Here is a 23,376-nt window from a genome sequence, read left to right as displayed (position 1 = left end):
TTGTTTTTTTATTTACAGATGTTGCCCCTGCTTCACTACCAACTGCTATTTTGTTAAAAAGCACTATAACCTTGTGTTCAAATCCTAAAGACAACCAGCAGCAGCAGCATCCCCTAGGGGGTCTTTGACTCCCACAGGCAAGTAGCTTGACAGTGTCTGGGAGCTTTCACGCAGTGTTCAGACATTACATATCAGGCTTGGGTTGGCCATGCACTTGCCTAGTAAAGTAGCTAGTGATGGTTTACACTTTTTTTGTGTGTTTAAATTCTGGAAGTCTTTCACTATGAGCGTGACTCTGTTGGTGGGGGGTTCATGGGTCTGTGATGCAAGAGTCCAGACATTGTGTTGGTTTTTAATGTCTCCTGCGTGTTTCTAATTAATAAACACTGAATGCAACCATGTGTTTCTAATGCAATTTCTTTCTGACAAATCAACACATGCACCACATTTGGAAAAATACATTTATTCACCAAACTGATACCATAGAACTCTAAAGTCAGAAGCAACAGCTGTACACTCCTTTTTTTGGCAGAGTGGACACTTTACAGTAAATGTAGTGGAGACGTTGTTGGCAGATAGGACACAAGTCAAGCAGGCAGTTTACACGTGCAGGTTAAATATACAAGGTGTTGGGGCTATAGGTCACACAACAGGAACTCTACAGGTTTTCATGTTTACACAGAAGCAGATAATAGCAATTTACAAGTTGCCCACATTAGTGCAGTATTTGCCACAACATAAGTTATAAATATAAGTCACCTTATGTAGTGTGTCGTACTAGAGTGAGCTCACTGAAATTACAGACTACGCATTCACCTGGCATGCAGATTGATGTACTGGCCCAGGTTTTTATGATGTATATTGAATTGAATATTTCATTGGATATAATTACATTTTAAAAGATTAGTATATAAATTATTTTGGCTCATAACATTTACAGTGCTGTGGCAGAAGCAGAAATAAAATTAAAAAAAAAAAATTCCATCTGCATGGCTCCATAGCACTAGTACTGTGTAAGGAAAGTAGGTCTCGTGTTGGGTGGACTGGCCCTTTGTCAATACGATGCTGAGCCCTTGAGCCAGCAACTCTTCCAGAGCCACTGCTCCAAGTTTCACTTGGGCAATGAAAACCACAAAAGAGCTTAAAAACCAGTCGATGTGAACACTGCCAACGCTTATGTGAAAATGGAGGGGGGGGGGGGGGGGGGAAGTACATTTTAAAAACCTTAACACACAGTACTGCAACTTCTGATCTGTGGTTCTCAAGATTAAACCTCAGTCAAAACATAACTTATCATTTCCTGGTTGTGGCTAATGTCCTGCATCATGACAGACAACTGTTAAACATTTTATTGTTTAATGATGACATTCCATAATCTGAACATTAGAACTCAATAGAAACCCAACATTGGCAATGGGGACTTTAAATCTGCAAAAAACAATTATAAAACAATCATTTATTATTATAAAACTTTCTAATTACACATGCCCTGCATTTCTTTAAAATACATTAAGTTTACAATTTAGTATTAGTTATTTGATTGTTGAAAATATCCACTCAGCACAAGTCCATTGAAAAGAGATGTGGTGTTAGTGTGTCAAACTGCTAATGTGTCCACAAATCTTATCCCTCTTTAAAAACAGTGTAGTAGCGGTGGTTGGGATGCTCGCATTCAAAGTCAGCTCCAGATGGGGCGAGAGGGGTGAGAAGTAGGCAAATGAGGGCGACTGATTTTAAGTCCGTTTCACCAGCACTTCCTGCTCCATCTTCATCTCCCCTTCACCTTTTCCTGCAGAGGGCTGAGAGAGGAATCTTCCAGCAGTGCTGTGCAGCCTTCTCATGCTTCCTCTGGCTCAGGGAAATTGAGGATCTTGCGGTGAGCCTGTCTGAGGTACTGCTGCTGTTTGAAGTACACCTTGAATGCCCCCTTGATGGCCACAAAGGCGATGCCTCCCTATAGTGGGGGGAAAAAAAATAAATAAATTAAATACAGCTCATCTCCAAAGCCTTAAAGCTGCATTCACACTGAGTTTTAGTCTTTTCATTAAAACCACCAATGCTTCAGTCTCTCAATAGTTCTGGTTTCTGCACGCTGTCCATGACCATTACTCCTGAGCTCACCGACTCCAAATATTTAAAAATCACAAATTTGTAGTTTTTTTTAAGAAACAGACCACATTTGATTGCACTGGAATTTAGTGAGACAGTCAGAGCACTAATGGGTTTTCAGCCGCGGATCAATACACCAAGTATTGTGGGATTGACTTCAAATACACTTGATGACCATCATCTGAGTTTAAAAAGCTCCTTATGCAGCATCTTCCATTGTTGCATTACTGGACTGTCACTGATCCATTTCAAAGTTCTACATGGACAGTGTTGACCATGTTTGACTGCTTTACATACTGGAGCAGCTCATATGTTCATTCAAGATCACATCCTCTGGATATTGTAACTTTTACATGGAAAGTACCTAAAGCTGTTAAATGTAGGGTGAAAACCACCTCTCTCTGAAATGTGGGGGGCTAAAAGTGTAAAAGGCAGAAAATTGCAGCCAATCTGAAATCATCATCATCCACATTCCACCTCCATGTTACAAGTTAGTTGGGATGTTTGTTAATGTAGTTCTCATCTGTATAACTGCCAAGAATCTGTGGTGATCGTATGAGGAATTACTGGCTGTACTCACCAAGATGGTTCTCTGTAGGTTAGAGTTTACGCTGCTGAACATGAGCTTCCCCACAATGGTGGCGATGGTTGGGAACACCAGGGCGCCACACAAGATCCGTGTGGCCGACACGTGGTCTGCCAGGGGGCTGGCCTCGGCCGGGATACGAGGAACTGGGCAGCCAATTCCTAAAGAGACAGGAGGCGACGGCACAAGCAGTGAACCGGGTGAAATCTAAACAGGTTCAGGTTGAACACGTGAACTGTCAGACACCGTCTAGGTGCTGGGTCCTGCCCCGCTGGAGGGTGGGTCTGACCTGGAAAGATGCTGTTGAGGATCTGCAGTTTGTTGGAGTATTTCCTCCACAAACGCAGGATGTAGTCCTCCCAGCGGATCATTTTGCCCAGGATCAGCATGACTGGGATGGTGGGTAGGCCAATAAGCAGAAACAGAGGGTCTGCCCGCTCCATGACGTCGAGGCCCTCCTTATGGCCCACCACCTGAGCAGCAGAAGGAACGTCAGAGCAGAAAGCTACAGCCGGACTGAACTGCTTCAATTAGCGTTTAAAAAAAATAATAATGATGTAAAAACACCTTAAAAGTCTGCGTTTGACTAAAATATTTCCTTAACAGGCACAAAGTTCTTCACAACCACAGCTATACTCATTACTGTTAAACCCAAAATTACTCAGAGGGACATCACTGGTGGTACCTGCATGACTGTGACCGCTCCATAAGTCACAGCAGTCCAGTAGATCGAGCCCACCATGATGCCGGCGGCAGCAAAGGGCCCGGCCTTGGAGATGAGCCGGTCAGCCAGGTCCAGGACGTAGACCACAGGACCTGAGAGAGGAAGACCAGTCAGATTAGAGCAACAACCTGTACAGGTCACAAAGTCAGACATTTTGGGGAATATTTCACATCAGCTACACTTACAAACCAATGGCTGATATATTCAGCAGAATCTTGTACATCTTTTAGTCTCACTTTAAAAAATCCTGGTGTACAAGTGATTGAAACATAATGTGGCTGACATTTGTTTTTTTTATCTTCTGTTTTTTGTGCATGTGTGAATACGGATCCTCTTTAGACAAAAAAAAAACCAAAGAGCTCAGCAGCTCAAATGAAATAACACCCTGCTCTTTTAGAAGAGTCCAGCTCGTGGACACGAATGAAACTAGCACTGGGACCAGCAACCAGTTTAATTTCTGCTCATTTCTAAACTACCTGCATTAACAAAAGCCTGAATCAGCTCAAAACAATGAAGCTCGCACTACATAAACTTGTTTTTTCCAGTGCAACAATACGGCGTTTTCACAGCAAACCTCCTGTACAGGACAGTTTTACCGCACAGCTTGGGTTGTGTATTGACAGTCAGGGAGGAGCCTCTCAGGCAGGTTCTACACAGATTAATATAACTGAGCTTGTCCTCAACAAGTGTGTACAAAAGGATTAATCTCATGTCCAAACTTGCCTTTGGAGCAGTAATGTCCCAGACTGAACTCAAGAGTAAGACCCCCCCCAAAAAAAACAACCCTCTCTGCTGCATCCTCCACTCTGGCATTCCAGGCTGCCTCGAGGGAAATCATGCAATATTTACAGGGAGGCAACCTGATTTCCTCACTCAGACAGACCCATCCACATCCTATTAATAGCTAACCCAGGAGTCAGTGGGAGGAGAGTGGGGTGGATGCTACCAGAGGGACTGAGCACAGTACAAGGCACTGATCTCCTGCTGAAAAATAAGAGCCACAGCAGTCAGTAGTCAACGGCCCCAAAAAACCCGATAAATGTCCTACACGTTTCTGCCAAAGCAGGAACAGTTTGGGGAATTTCTTGTCTTATTAACAATTGTGGGAAGTTCTCCATCCTCACATGGCTCATAGTCAGTTGACAGTCTCAGGCGGACTTTGTAATCTCTCCATCTGACTGGTTACACTTCAAAACAAGCTTAACACAGAAACTAGTTAGTCCAAGTATTGGATAAGGACAAAATACAATCTGATCAGACTTTAGTGTCTTTACAGTAAAATAGCTTCCACACTGGGGGGGGGAAGGACAACGAAAGCTAAAGTCATGATTACTGAAAGAGGCTCAAAAGAATTCTGCCCAATGTGGAGTAAATTTGATGCCACTTCGCTCCATTTGGTTTGTTTGGAATAGTTGCTGTAGTGTGATCTGAGTTTGATGAGGAGCAACACACAGTAGCTGATGTACTAATGTGCCCTAATGAAAGTTCTCAAATGACAAGTTCAAGTCAGCCTGATTTTAATAGATGACTGAATTCTGAGAGTCAGTATGGGCATCAAGAAATGTGAAACCATTGTATATATTTTAGGTTCTTGCACCTCCACAAAAAAAAAAAAAAAAAAAAATGGGTCAAAGGTTATTTCTAACAGGCTTTTTGGGAAACATGTCTTGAGAAAGTTGACATTTATAAAAAAAATTTAAAAAAAAGTGCTGTTTGACTGGGAAATTTGTAAAGTGAAAAAAAAAAACCCCAAGTGTTTCTACTTCCAAAAAGTACATACGTGGCCACATCAGCAACAGCTTGATAATCACTAGTTTGTGTTACACTGCGCCACCTGTACAACGACGAAAGCTTTAATCACTTAAAGTTAAGGACACGTTTGCTGCATTATGTCAAGACAGGTGTTAAGGCAGATCGAGCTGCCAAGGCATCAGGCCACATGGGGGGGATGTTTAATGCAAATATATTCTGCCATCGAATGTAAGAGATTTTTTATTTTTTTTTAATGTCCAAGGCTGTGATGCCATTTTGGAAATAATGGGTTTTTCCCAGTTTGGACTCGAGACTTGATCAAGTCATTTGTACTGTACTGTACATACTGTACCCACCCAGCTGACTTCCATCACTGTGCGCTGAGTTTAGAGCAGCTCGCACTGAAGATGGTTCTTTACACAGCAGCAGAGAAAACGCAGTATTTGGCACTTCAAGCTATTTGACACCCAACGGAAATCTCCCTTTTTCCCCTAAAGTAATTCTAAACAGTGGCTCATCTACTGCCAGCGTTTTGATGCTGTCCAGAGCTTCTTTTGACTGCACCTGTGTTTGCTGGCTGGACTGATCCTGCAATGCTTGAGTGCATTAATATGGCACAGTGTGATGACTGTGTTGGAATCTCGTGTGCTTTCGCCCCGTCTAAGCATTAGGGCCCTGCAGCCAGAACAGAGACCTGAGCAATTCATTTCAGCCACTGGCAGCAGTTTCTATCATTACGATAATTAGAAGTGGTGGGTTAAAGGAGGGGGAAGAGTGCAAATGCAGTTCTTGAGTTTTTAAGCATGCGTGCTGGCAAACTGCTCCAGATGGCTGGTTTACTCTTTCGAGACAGAATCCGTAAAGAACAAGCAGCAAGGACACACCGTCCTCAGTTATACTGCCAGCTAAATTAGCATGATAGGCCTTGGTTCTGCAGCTGCTGGGAATACAGCCAGAGCAGCACACTGTATTAGTTACGTTGCTCTTTAAAAGGTGGCACAGCTACCAACTTATTCCCTTTGCACAGTCACACAAAAACTTTAAACCAAGATCCACAGATCCCACGCGAGTCGTTCCTCGCAGAAATTAGTGTGACAACTTCGCTCCCATCTCTACCTGTCCACACCACTGTCCATCAGCCAAATTCAAATGTGTAATTCGTGCTGTCACCAAGCTGTGAAATTATTATTCTGAAGGATAATTAACGCTGCAGCAAATACAGCAACTAAAGTTATATTCAAGAGGGGAAAAAAATCCATAGATACTCAAGTTTTGTTAAATTTAGTAAATGGCCATGCAACTAGCTGTCTGCACAACAGCCAACATAAATGTGAAAAAAAAAAAAGCAGCAATGTGTCCGTAGAACCTTAATAAAGAAAGCAGGGTTGAAATAAGAACTGCAGCAGTGATGCAGCAAAACGGGCAACGCTGAATTCCTGCTGCTCACTGTGAAGTGCATTAATGCTGAGCATGTCCTGAAACCGAGAAACATCTCCATTACAATGATGTCAGATTTACTCTTCTGAATTTAGTCAGTGAAATTATTAAATCCTGTTTTAAAACAAGCCCGAGTGCCCTGTGGCCATCGGTGCAACTAATGAATGCAAATAATATTTGTGTAATCCTTGTAATAAAATATTAATATCTGCATATAACCAGCTAGAGGTGGGTAATACGACTTTAAATATGGATTCTGTGCCTTTACCACTAAACACAATAGAAGAAAACACATCCATCTAACTACATTTTGGTTCCTTCTATGTTGAAGATTTCTGCATATTCACTGACACCTGTCAAACACTGGCCCTTCTACCTCCTGTTCATGTAACTCCTCAGATCATGTGAACACATCTTGCTGCCCAACTAAACACATATCTGCATCTGACAGACTTCTCGATTCCCTGAACAGCCCGAACTTTAACATTTAGTAGCCACTCAGACACGCAGCCTCCTCCCACACATGCTCCCCCGTCTCTTCTAAACCTAAGGGGAACCAAAGAAAGTTACACAGGGCTAAAATGCCAGCAGCAGGAGCCACTGGTTGCTTATATAAAGAAATGAACACGAAATGAAGCGTGATGGTGGCAGAAGGTTGTATCATTCTTTAAAGGTACCATCACTCAGCAGATCAGCCACAGTAAAGAGGAAGTTGACTTGTAAAAAAACCACTAGCACATCCATCGTAAATTTATATCGTGTTGGTCAAACCACTTTCACATTTTCTCACACAAAAAAAATAAAAATTAATAAAACAAACGAACAAATTGGAGTGGTCTTATAGGAGCTGCTGAGCTTGAGGGTAAACATTTAACTTCTGGGCTGCAGGTGACTTTTACAAGTGGCTGTTAAATAAAGAGCTAAAATTACCAAACCACAAAAACATGATGACGTGGCAGCGAGAAAACATTCGGGCCTAAATCAGGACTTCAAAAGCTGCTGGGTGAAACAGAGGCTCAATTCATATCAAGTCAAAAGAGCATGTGAGTGAGACAGATACCAGTGTATGTACGTCCACTTGGGGGGGGGGGGGGGGTTCTCTTGGACTTGAAGGCAATTTTATTTGCCATGTTTGTGTAGCACACTTTAAAAGTGTCCATTATCTCTTCATGGAAACTTGAGACCAGCTCATTTTATATTCGTATGATTCTGTACCAGTTCAAAATTCCCTACAAGTTCATTAGGCATTAATGAGATGGATCCACGCTACAATTAAAGCGTTTCCCCTGTTGTCCAATTAATGCAACATACATGAGCTTTCTGGAGCGTGTTCGTGTCCAACACATTTTACAGACATGTGATGCAGCAGCCAGTCTAATATCTTATGTTTGCGTGTGGCTAATTATCTGTATTGTTAATTATAGATAATATTTGAGTAGCTTCACATTTGGATGATTTCTGTTTAAAACAGAAATGAAAAGTACTTTGACAAAGTCTTTAAACGTCTCCCCTCTAAGACCAAGCTGCCTGAGCTTTTCTTCCAAGTCGGTTATTATGTTAAACTGCCACAGTGGCACAATGGTGCAGAGGTTAACATTAATGAGTAGGTAACGACTTTTATAATTAAAACTATTCTTAAATCAAAAACGATTTTAAGTATTATCAATAAGCCAACTAGTAACCGAAAGATTCGGGTTTAATGTAATGTAGGACAACTGATTACCAAAGCACAGCAGCTCTGGGAACTGTCCACCAAAACTTTAAAAACTATAAGTGTTCATAAGCAGCATCCATCAAGTAGGGGATATTAATATTTTGACCAGATAGCTGGAAATCTCGAATTCTAAAACGTCACTATGAAGTAGGCTAGTTCTTTTATAAATCTCCAAAACACAGGCACTTATACTTACGCACTATTCATTTTGCCAACAGTAACATCTCGTGCTTTGCATAAGACTTTTACAAAACCAGTGCGGTGAGTTCCATGGGCTCACGCTTACTGTTTGCTGCTTAGCAAATTATGCCCTATTTGTATCAGCTCTTCCCTCGTCTAGTAGTTATGCCCGTCTTCACCATGAGAGCCGCCGGCAGCACGCGGTGGTGATGCAGCAGGCCCACCATACACACAAACAGGTTTTCCTAAAACTTCTGCTCTTAAGATTTAGAATCGTTTAACGTCGAGGTATTACAATACCTTATTATCAGTATACTGCACGACGCTACAACCGACAGACTTGTTCCAGTGAAGAAGTACAGACGAGAGCATTGTACGGTCAGACTGTATCAACTTAGTCAACTTACAACTTTATGTTCTTGAACTTGAGTGCTGCTGACTCCCTCACATAATTACTATGACACTAAAAATGTATTTTAAGGAAAAGCTTTAACTCTTAGGTTTTCGCTTCCTTCAAATGTTAAAATAACCCACTGAATATTTCAGAAGACAGCAGCTTTCATTTTACTGGGCATAATGCATTAATACCAGAGAACTACACAATAATGACAAATGATCGGTCCATTCACTGCTTATGTATTGTTATTTAATCTTCAGCCTCCTTGTGATTGAAATTAGATTTTTAAATTTGTAAGTCAATTAACAGGAGATTGCCTAATTCGAGTAATAGGTTATTGGACTTTTCTAGTGGGCCAGAGTAGTTTCAGCACGAGTGTTACCGGGACTGTAAGCTACCAAACGACTCAAACACAAAAAAAAAGCTCAACGCATTGATAAATACTCAGCCCTCACAGGGAGAGAGTCATACACACCGGTATTTACCCATGAGGCGATTCAAGTCTCTAAAGAAAGTGAGCTGGAACCTTCCGTTTATAGCACTAGTGTGAGCGACAGCACGGCCTTGGTCACCAATTATACATAAACCTGTTTACCAGATGGGCCACACCTCCAGACCAACACTGACTGTTGGGCAGCTGCCGTCTCAAATTGCATTTCTTTACACTGCATAATCATTTCCAGCGTAACAAAACTTTCACAGTCTTGGGTATGAAGCCATCGGAATCAAAGTAAGAAAATGTGAGCAGTATCTGGCCAAATAAGCACGGCAGTATATTTTCACTCTGCTGAGTCATAGCTGGAAGCTCTTGTCACTCTGACGTGTGAGAATAATTGAAGCAGCTGCTTCTCTAAACTGCTGCTGACCAGCCAGCCAGGAGCAGGGCTGTAAAACAAGTGACCACCCTTCTGGTCCTTGTCGGGCTGAAAGGAAATATCTCCCCACATCACCACAGAACCTATGCTGCTCTGGAGTAAACGAACATGCACTTGGGCAACAAGTACGGTCACAGGCACCAGTTATTAGGAACGTCCTCAAAAAGGGTTTCAGAAGTCAGAGGCTTTTGGGAAATTTCCTCTATAATCCTACTTTAATGTTACTAGCTGGTAGAAAGTTAGTCGTCATGGAAACTTGAAAGTGCACTGCATTAAATTTCAAAGTACCAGGAGGTTTATGCCATAATCTCATAATGCCCTGGTGCAACAGGGCAACCTCTCACTTTCTTGATAGTATATTGAAACACACAGTCAGGCCTCACTATACTTGACACCTAATAACATAATGCGTTTACTAGCTCTTTGCCCTAAACCGATTCCAACCCTACAAGCTGGTCTTAATCAAAAAGCCCTTTGAATTTGCGTGGAGCGGCCAGAACGTCCTCAACGACAACCTCAAAACAAGCTGTCAGGAATTAACAGGTAGAAAATTACACACAACCCTCTGATTTTAAAATTAGCCTGATTCAATTATCCTGGTTTTCCATTGATTTTTTTTTAACACAACACATCAAATTATACTATGGAAAGTGTCAATATGCATCTCCATTCCTAACTTCTATTTTCTACTAGCTTCAGTTCCTACTTAGCAATAAATCATCTTTGCCAGTACAGGGCTGAGATTTGCTTCCACAAAATGCACGTGGAGCAGTGAAGCAACAAACAGGAGAGTGAAGGTGCCAAGCAAATAAAGCAACAATAAATCAGCCAATTTCACTACATTTCATCACCTCAAATTTGAAAAAGAATCTTTTTGTCAAGTATATAATTCAAACTGTAATAAACTGACCTTTCCATGTAGCCATTTTACTAAATACAAGAAAGGCTCTAATACAATACATCATTATCAGGTATGATTTGATCATATCGCACAGTCCTACGTTGTTCAAGGTCATTTTATGGAATATTCTACTTAAATCTTTGAGATGCAACCCACCCAACTTGGGAAAGACGATGAGGTATTCTGTGTTGCACTGAGGACAGGCAACACGGGCTGTGCTGTTGCCCCGCTGCTTCTCATCCACCCAGCGCTGCAGGCAGGCCTGATGGACCCATTTGGTGGAGCCACGGCACCGACATGGACGTACCCACTCTGCTGTGCGATCATCCTCATCCGTGGCGAAGCACACCCAGCAGCTCCTAAGAGATAAAACACACACACACCCACAGGTGGGATCAAGACAATAGAACACACACAACTCAACAACTGAAAAGGTTGACAACAATTTGGATAGTGATGACAGATTTCACATTCTCTTATTACTATTAATAATGAAGACCCCATCTAATGAGTTAACCTGAAGACTATTTTACTCAACTACAATTTGGAGAGAAATACTGTAAAATACACTTCACTACATTTGACAGCTTTAGCTAGTTTTCAGTTTCATTCTCTAATGTTAATCTTATAAATTTAGTACGATTATGCTTTAATCACCTGATGTTTTCACCAGTCGTAGGCAGGTGACACTTAGTAACATTACTGCCTGAACCTGCTTCACATCACCACACTAGTGGGGATAAAGTTTTCACTAGAAGGCTGCAGCACTGTTTCAACGGGGGACTAATGTATTGTAATGCCATAAAACTCGGCTTTTCCTGTATTGACAGGATACATGCTTCTAGCTGCAAAATGACATAATCTTGAGTGTTTCGTTCAGATCAACTAATCTTGTTGCTCATAATATAAAGCATGTAGTCTTTGTTGACCTGCTGATCAGTGTTGCTTGATAAAAAGTGTGTATAACTACTTTGGAGTGAATATTAACACGGACAGGTTTAGACATTTACTCCAACTTTGAGCCATAGCACACAGGTTGAAAATTGATGACATTTCCTATTAATTAGATCAAGACATTATGTCGGAGTCTCACTTTTTGAATGCTAGAAACATAGCCATTAATAAGATGTGGGTTACTACTGCTGTTTCCATAACTGAAGACAAAAGCCTTTTTTGCAAGCAAGGTAATTAGGTAATAGCTTGACGGAGACGACAGGGACTGAACTTGCTGTGTTTTTACTTTAACGGATGCACATAAACACATTGTAGAGGCCGTAACTTACTTCTAGTTTGACTTGCATCTTTCTGAAATGTCCTTGGGAATAACAATTCCAACCAGCACAATTATCTGATAAACCACAGCAGTGAAAGCAGAGGGGAGGCAGGATTAGGACACATTGTCTCCCTTGAGTGTGACATTTAGACAAATGTCTTGTTCTGGCCTTAAACCAAACCATATCTTAACGCCAACCTTTTCCCACAAGCATCCAGCAAGTCTCTCCCTCCCATCCCACATCATGTTCCCACAGAGTTTAGGTCTGAGTAAACTCTTCTTTCACTTTAAAAGATGAGGAATGACTCCTCAAAAATATGCACTTCCTCCCTCACCATACAAGAAAGAACCATCAGTATGTTTGGCCCGTCTGCTGTGCCATCTTCCAATTAATGGGACTCCTGTGAACAATAGATGCTGCTCACCTTCCCCTGCTGTACACCTGTCAAACATCTGGCTGGTAATTTGATATCAGTGTTCACTCACTTTACCACAGTACATTTCAAGATTGACAATTATATTGCTTCTCCACAATTCATTAGCAGTTAAAGGTTTACCACCCCCAGGTTTCACTGTTCATAAAGCTAAACTAGTGACTAAAAAAAAAAATTAGAATCGCTGAGCCACAAAAACCTGCAACACCAGGTCACAACTACCACAGGCCAGACCTCAGTTTGTCCAAGTAAAAGAAATTAATTGTTTTGATGAAAATACAGGGGGCTCTTGACATTTTGGATTTTAAGTGAGATTCCTCCAAGTTCAGGGGCCAACTTTGACCCATTTTTACCGACCTTGACTGTGTTCTACAATTACATTCTCATTTTTATAAATACAACGCGTCTTATACAGCCGTCACTTTACGGGATGAGGGAATTAGGACAGTAAGAGAGAATCTTCTCATGCTGGGATTATGGAGAAAATCTGGGGGTAGACAAAACCTGCGATATTAACAAGTCGGGTTAAATTTTGACCTCCATCAATACCCAGTGTAGGGGAAGATTTGTTTTGCCAAAAGAGAGAAACCCAACACAGGATGAGAGGCACCTCTTCTCCCAGGGTTGACAACTAGCTGCCTGTGTCTGGCCAGATAAGACTTATCTACACGTTGCCGTCCCCTTTCCTTTTTTTAAAGGAGATAAAAAAGGTACAGCATGAGTGAAATGGAGGAAGCCTGCAACGATTTCACTCTCCCTAGGAAGTGGGAAAGGTTTCTAACCGTATTGGGAATATGACAAATGTGGTATGAAAAGGTCTAAGTGCTAAATGCATTTGCAGAATGCACAGTCAAGTCCTATAACCCAGAAATGTTTTTGTGAATATGGAAAAGTTCAAAGGAGCTTACTGACAGTTATTGCACAAGCAAAACCTGAACTCCATTAGTAGTGTTCTGCCTAGGACCATAATTTCCCCACTTATTTAAGAAATTGATGCCTCAAATCATCTGTTTCATCTCAATTTACCTTAAGAATTCTTAGAAATGCTTTACCTGCATTCAAAAGACAAGCATGTCCTTTTAAATACCTCTTATCAGGGAAAGAAAAGATCAAGAGTGAGATTGGTGGGTTGATTACAGAGTTTAACGAGGGCTCAGCTCATGAAGCATTTCAACATTTGGTTAGTGCTGGACTTGCCATTGTACACCATGTATATTTTAACCCTCTTACTCCCACTTCTAAATAATAGATGGCAAATCTGTGGCCTTTTGTCATCGCTGTGCTGGGGTCTTTGTTACTTGGGGCCTCTGGCAGGGGTCTTCAATGAAAGACTGCACGGCCAACTTGGATTATTTGCTTAGGTTGCTGCTCGTCTGCAAAGGATGATTTTTCCAATACTGTCGTCCTGCTGAATAAAACATGTCAATGCAGGAGTGGAGCCTTCAGTTCAAGGTGCTCAGGTGACACTGTGAATCTGAGTCTGACAGAAACATAAACCCTCTATTCACACTAATGCGGTGTCCTTCTAGCCACCAGCTGAGTCCGTCTGCCTGCATCCTGCGCATTATTGTAAATTATTTTTTAGGATTTTCTGCACTGTAAAGCTGCAAAAGTAATTAAAACATTTTGTGGCAACATCAATTGTCCTATAAGTCACAAAATTACGTAGGGAGATTGTATGTGAGGTAACAAAACATGAGGTTGAGAAGCCGAGTGCAACAGTAGGCCAATGTCTCCAAAGGAACAACAGCACGGAAAAACAAAACCCAGCGCTTCCTTAGATTCACTAGATCCTATTCCTGTAACCCAGTCGCACAGCATGACGGATCTAACAACAGCACTGAAACGCTATCCTCTGTGCGGACCCTAATCTCTAGCTCGCTGTTCCCTCAAACCTGTTAAACACTGACAAATACGCCTGCGCTTGGCATGTAGAGAAAGGGCTCATGCATAAAGAGAGTTCTTGTGCAAACTAACATGACAACCCATAAACTAAAGGTTGCCTTGTTACAAGTCTGTAGCTATGGTTTCATTTTCTCAAGTCAATGTGCATTACAGACACATTGGGGATGCAACTCTAGTAAGAGAGAAGAGCCATTTTGCCACATTTGGCTACACAAAAAAACTATTACATAGTATATGTACATTGACAAGAACAAAGTAAAGGATACTGAAATTAAGTGCAGATATATTTGATTTCTGAAATGAGCATCTAGGTTTACACGTCTGGAACATGCACTGGCACTGCAGGCACTCTGCAAAACCCATCTGATTAACCATGACTCCTTCAGGTCCTGTGTCTTTCACAACATGTCACTTCAGGAGTGGATGCGATAGCCAATTTGTAAAGGTGCAGAAGTGTATCAGACTCTCAAACATTGGGGGTTCTGGGTTCTAAAGGAACACAGAATGACTGGACAAAGAAACATGTTAAAGCATAATTACTTTCTCGTCGCCTCACATTCATTAAGAAGCACATAAGCAACTCTACAAAAGGCTCCTTTCACATGCAACAGTCACATGACTGTGGGAAAACTTGAGGGTCCATAGCACAAAGACAGAGTTCAAGAGCACCACATTCTGGCCCACAAAGTTCTTAAAGATTATGTGTCTGAGTGCTGCTACTCAAACATTTGATGTGCTTGCTGTAGCAGAACACAACAGTGATTGTTTTAGTTTGAATTTAAATGTCCCAGAAATGATTGTACAAAAAAATGCTCATGTATCGTGGCCCCATATACAGTAGAAGTAGACTAAACATTGAATGCATTTAAACATTAAGATCCTTCTGACTCTTGCACATCTCTTTTTTTCAACATACACACTGCAAGTCTGACAAGTAGAACACTGCAATACATCACATTTAAAGTCTCTGTATTTAAATAACCTCTGTCCTCATTACTTTGAGTACTACATTGTACATATAGGCACAAGGTCTTGCTGTTAACCGGATGCAAAAATATTTAGACATTTGATTTCTAGTTGCATAGTTTCTCTTTAGCCTACTTTACTGTGAAAGACTTATGTGCAGCATTTCGTAAAAATTAACTAGTGCGCTCGTCAAACTGGCAAAATATTATAAAGCTGAAGGTTGATTTAATTTGTAGCCCTGAGAGGTTAGACAGGCTTCCAGATCTAAACCTGCATAGTGTAACTGGCAAAGGGCAATATGTACAGATTGAGTGCCCCAAAATAATGTTATGGCTGATCAGTGTAGCGGCAAATAAAACCCCCCAACTGTTACAGTGAATGCGGCCATGAGACTAATAAATATGGGGCGACCCATTCACTTGAGCAAACATCTAATTTTTTCAGGGTGTTGCAAATCTCAGACCCTCAAGCCACAAAAATACTTCTGCCAGAAAGGAATTGGCATTAGATAACGATGACTGACTGAAAACAGCTGGTAGTGAGACACAAAGCTAAGCATGTTCAACCAACTAGTTCTTCCTTCATAATACTTTTACAACTTCAAATATATTTCCAGTTAATTCAGTTTGATACGTTTTTTTAATCAAGTTTGTGGAACTCAAGTTTCCAACACTGATTCTGCAATCTAAACGCTTACATTGCACTTCAACTTCCTGCTGCTTTCTTCCAATTCAGTAATAAGTGTAACCAGATTTCTTCCTCCTAGTTTCTCTCTCACACAACGCTTCATTAAAATGCCAGAAATCACAGTGATGCTTTGTTCTCAGCCTATACTCCATAATATTCCATAACAAGTTCTATTCAACTTCATTTATATAACGCCAAGTTACAACAAAGTCATCACAGGGCAGGTCTGTGCATCATTCAGAAGTCTTACAACTCGTTATGCAAGTTTTGGTTATTCACGGGTTAACGAGGTTTAAATAGTACATATTTAAAAAAGGGAGCTGACGTGAAGTCGTCATAGTAACAGTGTCTTTGTGTAGCTGAAGACATGGAAACGTCTCACTGTGCGTTACAATTTCAGACCATACAAGATACAGACTTGTGTCTCTTCATTTAAGGGAGTTTACAGCCCAGTGTTTTAGGTAAACCCGTTTAAAAACTGACAGTTCGTAATATGCAATATTAGTTACATTCAAGAAAGGTAAATAAGTTCAGCGTAAAATGCATTTATTAAGATCACTGACGGTTCTGCCTCAGTTTTGCTTAACTGGGAACTTCATGTACATACAATCCTGAAATACACTGGCAAACTTAGCAATTAGTAGAATGTGTCAAATTATAAACCAGATGGAGAAACTGCCAAGTTACCAACCAAGCCACGTTAACTACGTAACGGTAGCTGCTATTAGCACGTTAGCCGTAAACTTGAACTCACCTGTCCAAATTCTGCATGGCCACTGCACCCTCTTCCGCCATTATCGTGGACAAGCACAAAAAAACTCAGACGTTTTGCTGATGGTAGAGGATATTAAGCGCGTTAGAGATAAAACGTTAAAATTTCACGCCTGCTAATTTGCTGCAGCTGAGGTTGGCGTTTAATTAACGTCCCTTGCTAGTTAGCCGAGGAACTAGCGCTAACTACAGAGGCCTTTGTGTTGATACGGCGTCTCAGCTACAAACAAGCTAATTGTATAACATAAAAACTAACTCCTCACAGTCACGACAATCTAAATAACACTTATCTGCGACCGATGCACTAGTTTAAAGAAAAATCCTCTTCATACCAGCTGCGGCCTCGTTTGTCACTAATAACAGCGCATTGACAAGCTGTCGCTGAGGTGACGCTAAATAGCGTCGCTGTGCGTGATTGCGTCATCAAAACGAGAACCACGCAGGGTACCTTTCCATGACATGGGAAGTGTAGTTTCGTAAAGCCTCCCTCCCTCATATGGCCAAAACTATCTAAATAATCTCCTGTAACCACTCCCGACAGAGAGTCCACGGCTTCTTGCAGATACAACCATCATGAAGATGCGCATATGGCTACAAAACATTTCTAATTGCGGTAAGATGTGTTTAATTGGGCTACATTGTTTTTGGCAAAGGGGCTCCCCATCTCCCCTGCCCATCTCTAGCCTTGTTAGGCTCAAAGTTGTTTTTGTTAGAGCCTATCTAATGAAGCATTTCTGCTAAATCTAAGGTAATTAATTGGCACTTAATATGTATTGCTGTCTTGTATATAAAACCTGCACATTTGTGTGCATAAGAAGACTGTGTTACTGTCAATCATCACTAGCTATTTATTGTCGCTTTAACTAGCCAATTTATCTATAGATTTGAGGCAGCTTTAAAGGTGATATTCATATAACTCAGCGGTCAAGAATCCACATAGAAAACATATTTGACTTGGCAATGCATGTGGAGAAACTACAACTCCCTACAGCCTCTTCGGCATCATCCATGCGCCGCAGTCAATCAGCTGTTGAGGCAACTGCTGACTATCTCGGCATAGGGGTAGCTCGTTTGTCATATCTAAACCCAGACGAAGCAAAAGAAATCTTTTTTTTTTTTTTTTTACAGAGTCCCTTAAGGTGAACGATTAAGGTAATTCACGTTTCACATTTAGACAGAGAAGTGACCACGCTGTGTGCGTTCTGTTTTGTCGTTTCTGTGGAGGGGGACACATGGATTAAAGGGGGATTTCAAGGGGAAGACAGCTTCATAATATATATATCCGATGCCTCGATCAGCGCGATAAATAGGAATTTGTGGGGTCAGGGCTTTGGCCGGGTCTGTGGTGATGGGCCGGTTAGGTGACAGCCACTGTAGACTGCTGATTGTGCTGCTTTGATGACCTTGGAAGCGCAGCTCCTGGAGGAGAAAACACGGATTAACTGGTGGGAATGTGTGCAATGCAGAGCTATTGCGATTACAATGAAAGATCATCCCATAGCTCTGACTGCCACCACGCTGCTGAAATTATCCGGCATGTCATCTGGAGTGTCATTTTCAAAGTCTAACGTTACAGATGATTACACCCACGTTATTGGGAGGCCTCAGCGTATTGGCTCTCTTGCAGCCTTACAAAGTCCAGAAAAGCCTTATTGTTATTATTATAATCGTGGGTTTTCATTTAGGATAATTTTGTCTTTGCATGAATGTGACCCTGTGCAATTGGTTGTGTCCTGCGTGTGCTCCAGTTGGCACACAATGACCGATGCCCAATTGCTCATCGCAGCCTTGCAATAATCAAGCATATTGTGGTGTCTTTACATTTCCAAACGTCCTGCTCAGTGTTATTTCATGTTAATGATGTGGCAACATTATGGCTCTGTGAATGCAAAGTTACGATAAGTGTGCTGTCAATGTTTCCTTTTGCAAGGCGTTGTCTCTGAAATGCAAAGGATGATTTTGCATTCAAGGTTTCATACAGCTAATCTCCAACTTTTAATAGCCAACACCGAGTCCTGGGTTTTACTTTAGTATGTTAGACTATTGTCTAAAAATGCAAGTTGCACGAGGACGCCTTGTACCTTGACAATGCAAAGCCGTGCTGTGTCAATGCGGACCTCTTTGCGCAATAATAAATAATAATATTCTTATCTCCTCTCAGCACTTATGTATACAGTAGACTCGATTAGCCATGAATGCGTGTTTTATTTGGGCCGTTGTTTTGTGTGAGACGCAGTCTAATGTAGACGAATAACATTTGTTCATTTAAATGGAGAGAGATCGTTGCAGAAGGCTGCAATAAAGAGCTTGTGGTGCGTCAGGTTCTGTTGCTTTAAAAGGGTGAAATTCAAAATGTTCGGGACGTCGGTTTGAGCACACTGTGTTTATGTGTGTGTCGGTGTGTCTGGGTCAAGGCAGAGCTGTCTTTTAACCTTGTTGAAGGACAGCTGTATTTACTGACGTATGTAAATGAACATAGGGGAGGTCCTTGGGCGAAAAGACACACTGAGTCAGTTTCACATTGCAACTCCGGAGTTCCTGTGTGGAAGGAAAAACGAGACGTGGCGAAATCTGGTGAATATTTGCAGCCATATGGTCCGTAATTTGTGGGATTTGTGAATCATTCTGGTGTAGTCCTGGGAAGTGCTTTTTGCTCCTTTTTCTCCCTTTTTGGCTAAATGGGTGATCACACATTCGCTTTGCAATTGCCCGGTCCCTCTAACATCATATCGTTTTCGGAGTTGTCCCACTTCATCAGATACTACAGCAGCCCGACCAGCCCGGTGTATGATCTCCTCAATTACAACAATAATAATAACTCATCGTCTCTGTTTCCCCCCGTTGCAGCTCAGCAAACCATGCAGGATGATTTACTGATGGACAAAAACAAAGCCCAGCCTCATCATCAGCAAGATCCGACGCAAGTAGACCCTCCTCCTTCCACCCCGACCCAGTCATCGGAGCCCACTTCTTCTTCATCGGAGTCAGAGAGCCCGTCGACCGGGAGCAACCAAGCGGCTTCAGCCCTGAGCGGCGGCAGCAGCAGCAGCAGCAGCAGTAAGGACAAAGTGCCGATGGAGTCGCCGATCTTGCCCGGGTTGAGCTTCCACCACCAGCCGCAGGAGACCGGCGGCCCACTTTCTTCTCCTTCCTCCTCGTTTGGCAGCACTTGGTCCACGGGAACCACAAACACCGTGGACGATAGCTTTTTCCAGGGAATACCCTCGGTGAACGGGACGATGCTTTTCCAGAACTTCCCTCACCACGTCAACCCGGTGTTCGGTGGTAATTTCTCCCCGCAGATCGGTCTGGCTCCTCAGTCCCAACAGCATCAACAGCAAACCCCGCAACAGCAGCAACAGCAGCAGCAGCAGCCCCAGCAGAGGAGATCTCCTGTCAGTCCAAGCCAAGGCCCCTTCCCCCAGAGAAACGCTTATCAAACCGTCATGAATAACAGCAAGGGTTCGACGTCCTCGTCGTCGTCTTCGGCATCGTCGTCGTCTTGGAATAATCACCAAAACGCCGCATGGAGCACAGCCACCAACCCCTGGAGCGGGCTGCAGGCAGGCAGGGACCCGCGCCGAGCGGTGGGCGTCGGGGTAGGGGTCGGGGTCGGAGTCGGCGTCGGGGTGCCGTCACCCATGAACCCAATCTCCCCTATGAAAAAACCCTATACCAGCAATGTCATAGCACCCCCCAAATTCCCAAGACCTGGACCCCTCACCCCTAAGCCCTGGATGGAGGACAGCGCCTTCAGGACTGACAACAGCAACAACATACTGCCTTTCCAGGTAAATGTTTTCCCAGTAAGAGCAGGCCTAGGCCTGGTTTATTGCTTCAGCCTGTGTTTTCACATACTGCCAGCTTTTTCCTGGTGGTCGACATCTCAGGTAATTAGCCCTCATGTCTTTGATGTAGCTTATATAAAACAATCAGTCTCTGACCTAAAAAATACAAATTGTGCTGCCCCAGGAAAAGGTCACCCTGAACACAACAATACAAAGGATTGAGTCCATATATTAGTTAGTTAGTGATTAATAGGCTTTTTTTTTATTATTTGTTATATAAGCAATTAACAGTATATTTAATCGAACAAATCGGTCATTGTCATATTTCATAGGCTTTCAGATTATTAGATTCCACAGTCATGGGCTGCAGGTTGCCATAGGGACAGAACCACAGAGGCATTCATATCTATTGATTTTAGGTAATTCAGCATAAAATGCCAGTGTTTTAATTCTGCGTGTGTGAACTGGCAAATGATCACCGGGTTTTGCCGGTTGCTGTCAGCGTTTCTTATATTTGTTGTGCTGGCAAATTGTGTTGTAGAGGTCAAATAAAGAGACGGCGAGGCATTTTAAGTATAAGCCATCGATCATCTGTTTCTGCGTTGTCAAAGAGTAGGACACAGTCTCTGTATCCTAGGAATAGTCGCGGCGCACCGTTTGTTACATTCAGTGGGTATATTTCCTCTGCCAGCTCACTATCCGTGGGGTTTAAAGGACACACGATGCCTTCAGGGGCTCCTCGCAACCTTGCGTAATCACACCTAGAAACCCTGTACAGGCAGAAAGCACCTACTCCGTGACGTATTTTCTTGAATAACATACATTGATGAAATGGAGTAGGATACAGAGAAAAGTGCCTTTAATTTCAGAATAAATGAAGTGAACGGTTTTGTTTAAGTCCGTGTCAAATGCATTTCAACTAGACTGAACATTGAACTTTACATTGACAGGTGTTATTTTAAACAAGCAGACAAAAAACAACAACAGCACACGAGGTAATATTAACAGATATAATATCGTTCACGTATCTTGACATCTAAAATTGTAGATTTTCTACAGTTCATGAAAGCAACATCCGCACTCGCATTTGATTGGCTCGTGAAGGTGTAGTGGGCGGTGTTTGAACCATGAATGGAAATCGTACGCAGGTCAAATCTGGAAGGTAGACACAGCTCTGTTCCCCCAGTTGTATAGCAGTAATCGATTTAAAACTGGTATTGTATTATTAAGTATTTTACATATTTTGACATAAGTATAAGTATTTTACATAATACAAGTGTTGACACTGATACATGTCCATACAATGTAATAGGCCCAGCTCAAGAATCAGCTTGAATACATAAATCAGACAGCTGAGAGGTGGGAAAAATATGGTGTGTTGTGCATGTGGTACAAAAAAAGTCAGAGGAAAAGGCAAATAATACAGGATTTAAGGACTGTTTATATACTGGTCCCATTCTTATAGAATTTTGTCTGTTGTCATGTATCATTTATGATTATTCATACATTTCCCAACAGTCACCTGTCTTTAGCAGCACTATAGTGACAGCCTATAGCCTGTTTCTTATGTATTTCACACAGTGATCTTTCCCTGGATGATGCATGTCACTGCAGAGTAGACCAACAGAAACAGGCCCAGTACTGTCTGGTTATTTGACATGGTTGGTCATGTGTCCTTAGGTTTATGTCCTATGTAGTATGACAAACAGGGCAACGTAGAAAAAATAAGTCAGTTTGTCTTCTTGCTCCAGGCGAATTCTCTCCTCTGAAGTCACCAGCTTATTTTAAAAGTTGACCTAATCAAAGCAAGTAGACCTGAGAGAACAGAGCATGGGCCAAAGTGCTGACCTGTTACATGTGCAGACACGAAGCACAGCTTTGACGCAGGGTGAAATTCCAGCCGTCTTGAAACGTATAGCGTTCTGAAGAGATGCTGATTGTGTGTGTCAGACAGGCCTCCCCAGGCTTTATTACTCTGTTTCCTCTGTCGAGGGTCCCTATCGCTGTTCGCGTGACCTGGCCAACCTGCAACACCAGTTATCACTAGGAGACAAGGTCAAGGGTCCACTTGTCCTGCTGCAAAGAGTGGTCTGTTTAATGAAGCCAGAAGTAACTGACTAGCAGAGCAGAAGTACATCAGTGGAAATAAATGTTGTGATGGGCAAGATTCTCTAGACAATACAATTCATTAATTGATTAAGATGGTAAAATGTTCAGCACATGTTGTATTTGCAGCCCTGAAACCATTAAAGTTTTTGAGTTTGAGAGTTTCTTTAAAGGTTTTCACCACTTACAGCCCCTTAAAGCTTTTGGGATATTTTTATTAGACAGTTGTGATGTGATGTTTCAAACATACGTCTTAATCAGACTTAACATATTACATATATTATGACTGACATACTTACATATATAGCAGTTCCAAAAATCTTTGTAGCTTCCTGTTGATCCAGACCCACAAAGCAGCGCTTGTAGCACAGCAGAGATAGTTGCGTCTAAAAGGTTTTGAGTTAGACTTGCTCTTCTTACTAGTCAAAAAATGTCAATAATTTCCTCATGATAGGTAATTTCCAAAGCACTTCCATTAATTGTAATTTCATAACGACTACCTGAAGTTCTGGGTAGAGCACGGTCGAGCGTAGGAGAGTGAAACAGTTTAGGGGAGAGGAAGAGGTGGACGGATCCTAGGGGATTGATTTCAGGTCTCATGCTAGCGTTAGTTGAAGTTGCATATTGTAGCTATAATATAAAAACGCAGTCTCCTTTATTAAAAACTGTAGCCCATATTTAACACACTTTTCAGATACATTTGTTCCAAAATGATGTAGATATATTGATGATACAGTACAGTAAAAAGGCCCAGTGAGAGAGACACAGAAG

General features: G+C 41.9%; 2 protein-coding genes across 11 annotated transcripts in view; one reads left to right on the top strand and one right to left on the bottom strand.

Moving 5' to 3' along the window:
• Positions 1-259: 259 nt before the first annotated feature.
• On the bottom strand, positions 260-17,121 carry marchf5 (membrane-associated ring finger (C3HC4) 5). Its single transcript, XM_067474545.1, has 6 exons — positions 16,695-17,121; positions 10,832-11,034; positions 3,381-3,511; positions 2,985-3,168; positions 2,690-2,856; positions 260-1,954 (listed from the first exon to the last, which is right to left on the bottom strand). Exons 1-6 carry the CDS (start codon positions 16,733-16,735, stop codon positions 1,838-1,840), a joined length of 843 nt encoding a protein of 280 aa, XP_067330646.1. The 5' UTR covers positions 16,736-17,121; the 3' UTR covers positions 260-1,837.
• Positions 17,122-17,269: 148 nt separating this feature from the next.
• The window catches only part of cpeb3 (cytoplasmic polyadenylation element binding protein 3), a 39,823-nt gene continuing 33,716 nt past the window's right edge, over positions 17,270-23,376 (top strand). For 6 of the 10 annotated variants that reach the window (XM_067474457.1, XM_067474439.1, XM_067474420.1 and 3 more), the window contains exon 1: positions 19,314-20,502. In XM_067474457.1, the coding sequence (XP_067330558.1) occupies positions 19,390-20,502 (1,113 nt within the window). In that variant the 5' untranslated portion in view covers positions 19,314-19,389. The other 4 variants (XM_067474448.1, XM_067474471.1, XM_067474462.1 and 1 more) reach the window with 4 other exon arrangements.

This window comes from Channa argus, chromosome 1 (genome assembly GCF_033026475.1).
Source record: "Channa argus isolate prfri chromosome 1, Channa argus male v1.0, whole genome shotgun sequence".
Taxonomy (NCBI): domain Eukaryota; kingdom Metazoa; phylum Chordata; class Actinopteri; order Anabantiformes; family Channidae; genus Channa; species Channa argus.
This window is presented reverse-complemented; position numbering and strand designations above follow the sequence as displayed.

What these genes read in the sequence shown, in the direction of transcription:
- marchf5 (XM_067474545.1), bottom strand. Translation starts at nt 16,735, where the DNA reads ATGGCGGAAGAGGGTGCAGTGGCCATGCAGAATTTGGACAG. An exon ending in GCCATGCAGAATTTGGACAG is followed by an intron (nt 11,035 to 16,694) that starts GTGAGTTCAAGT and finishes TTTATCTCTTAG; the next exon opens with GAGCTGCTGGGTGTGCTTCG. An exon ending in ACCTACAGAGAACCATCTTG is followed by an intron (nt 1,955 to 2,689) that starts GTGAGTACAGCC and finishes CCCCCACTATAG; the next exon opens with GGAGGCATCGCCTTTGTGGC.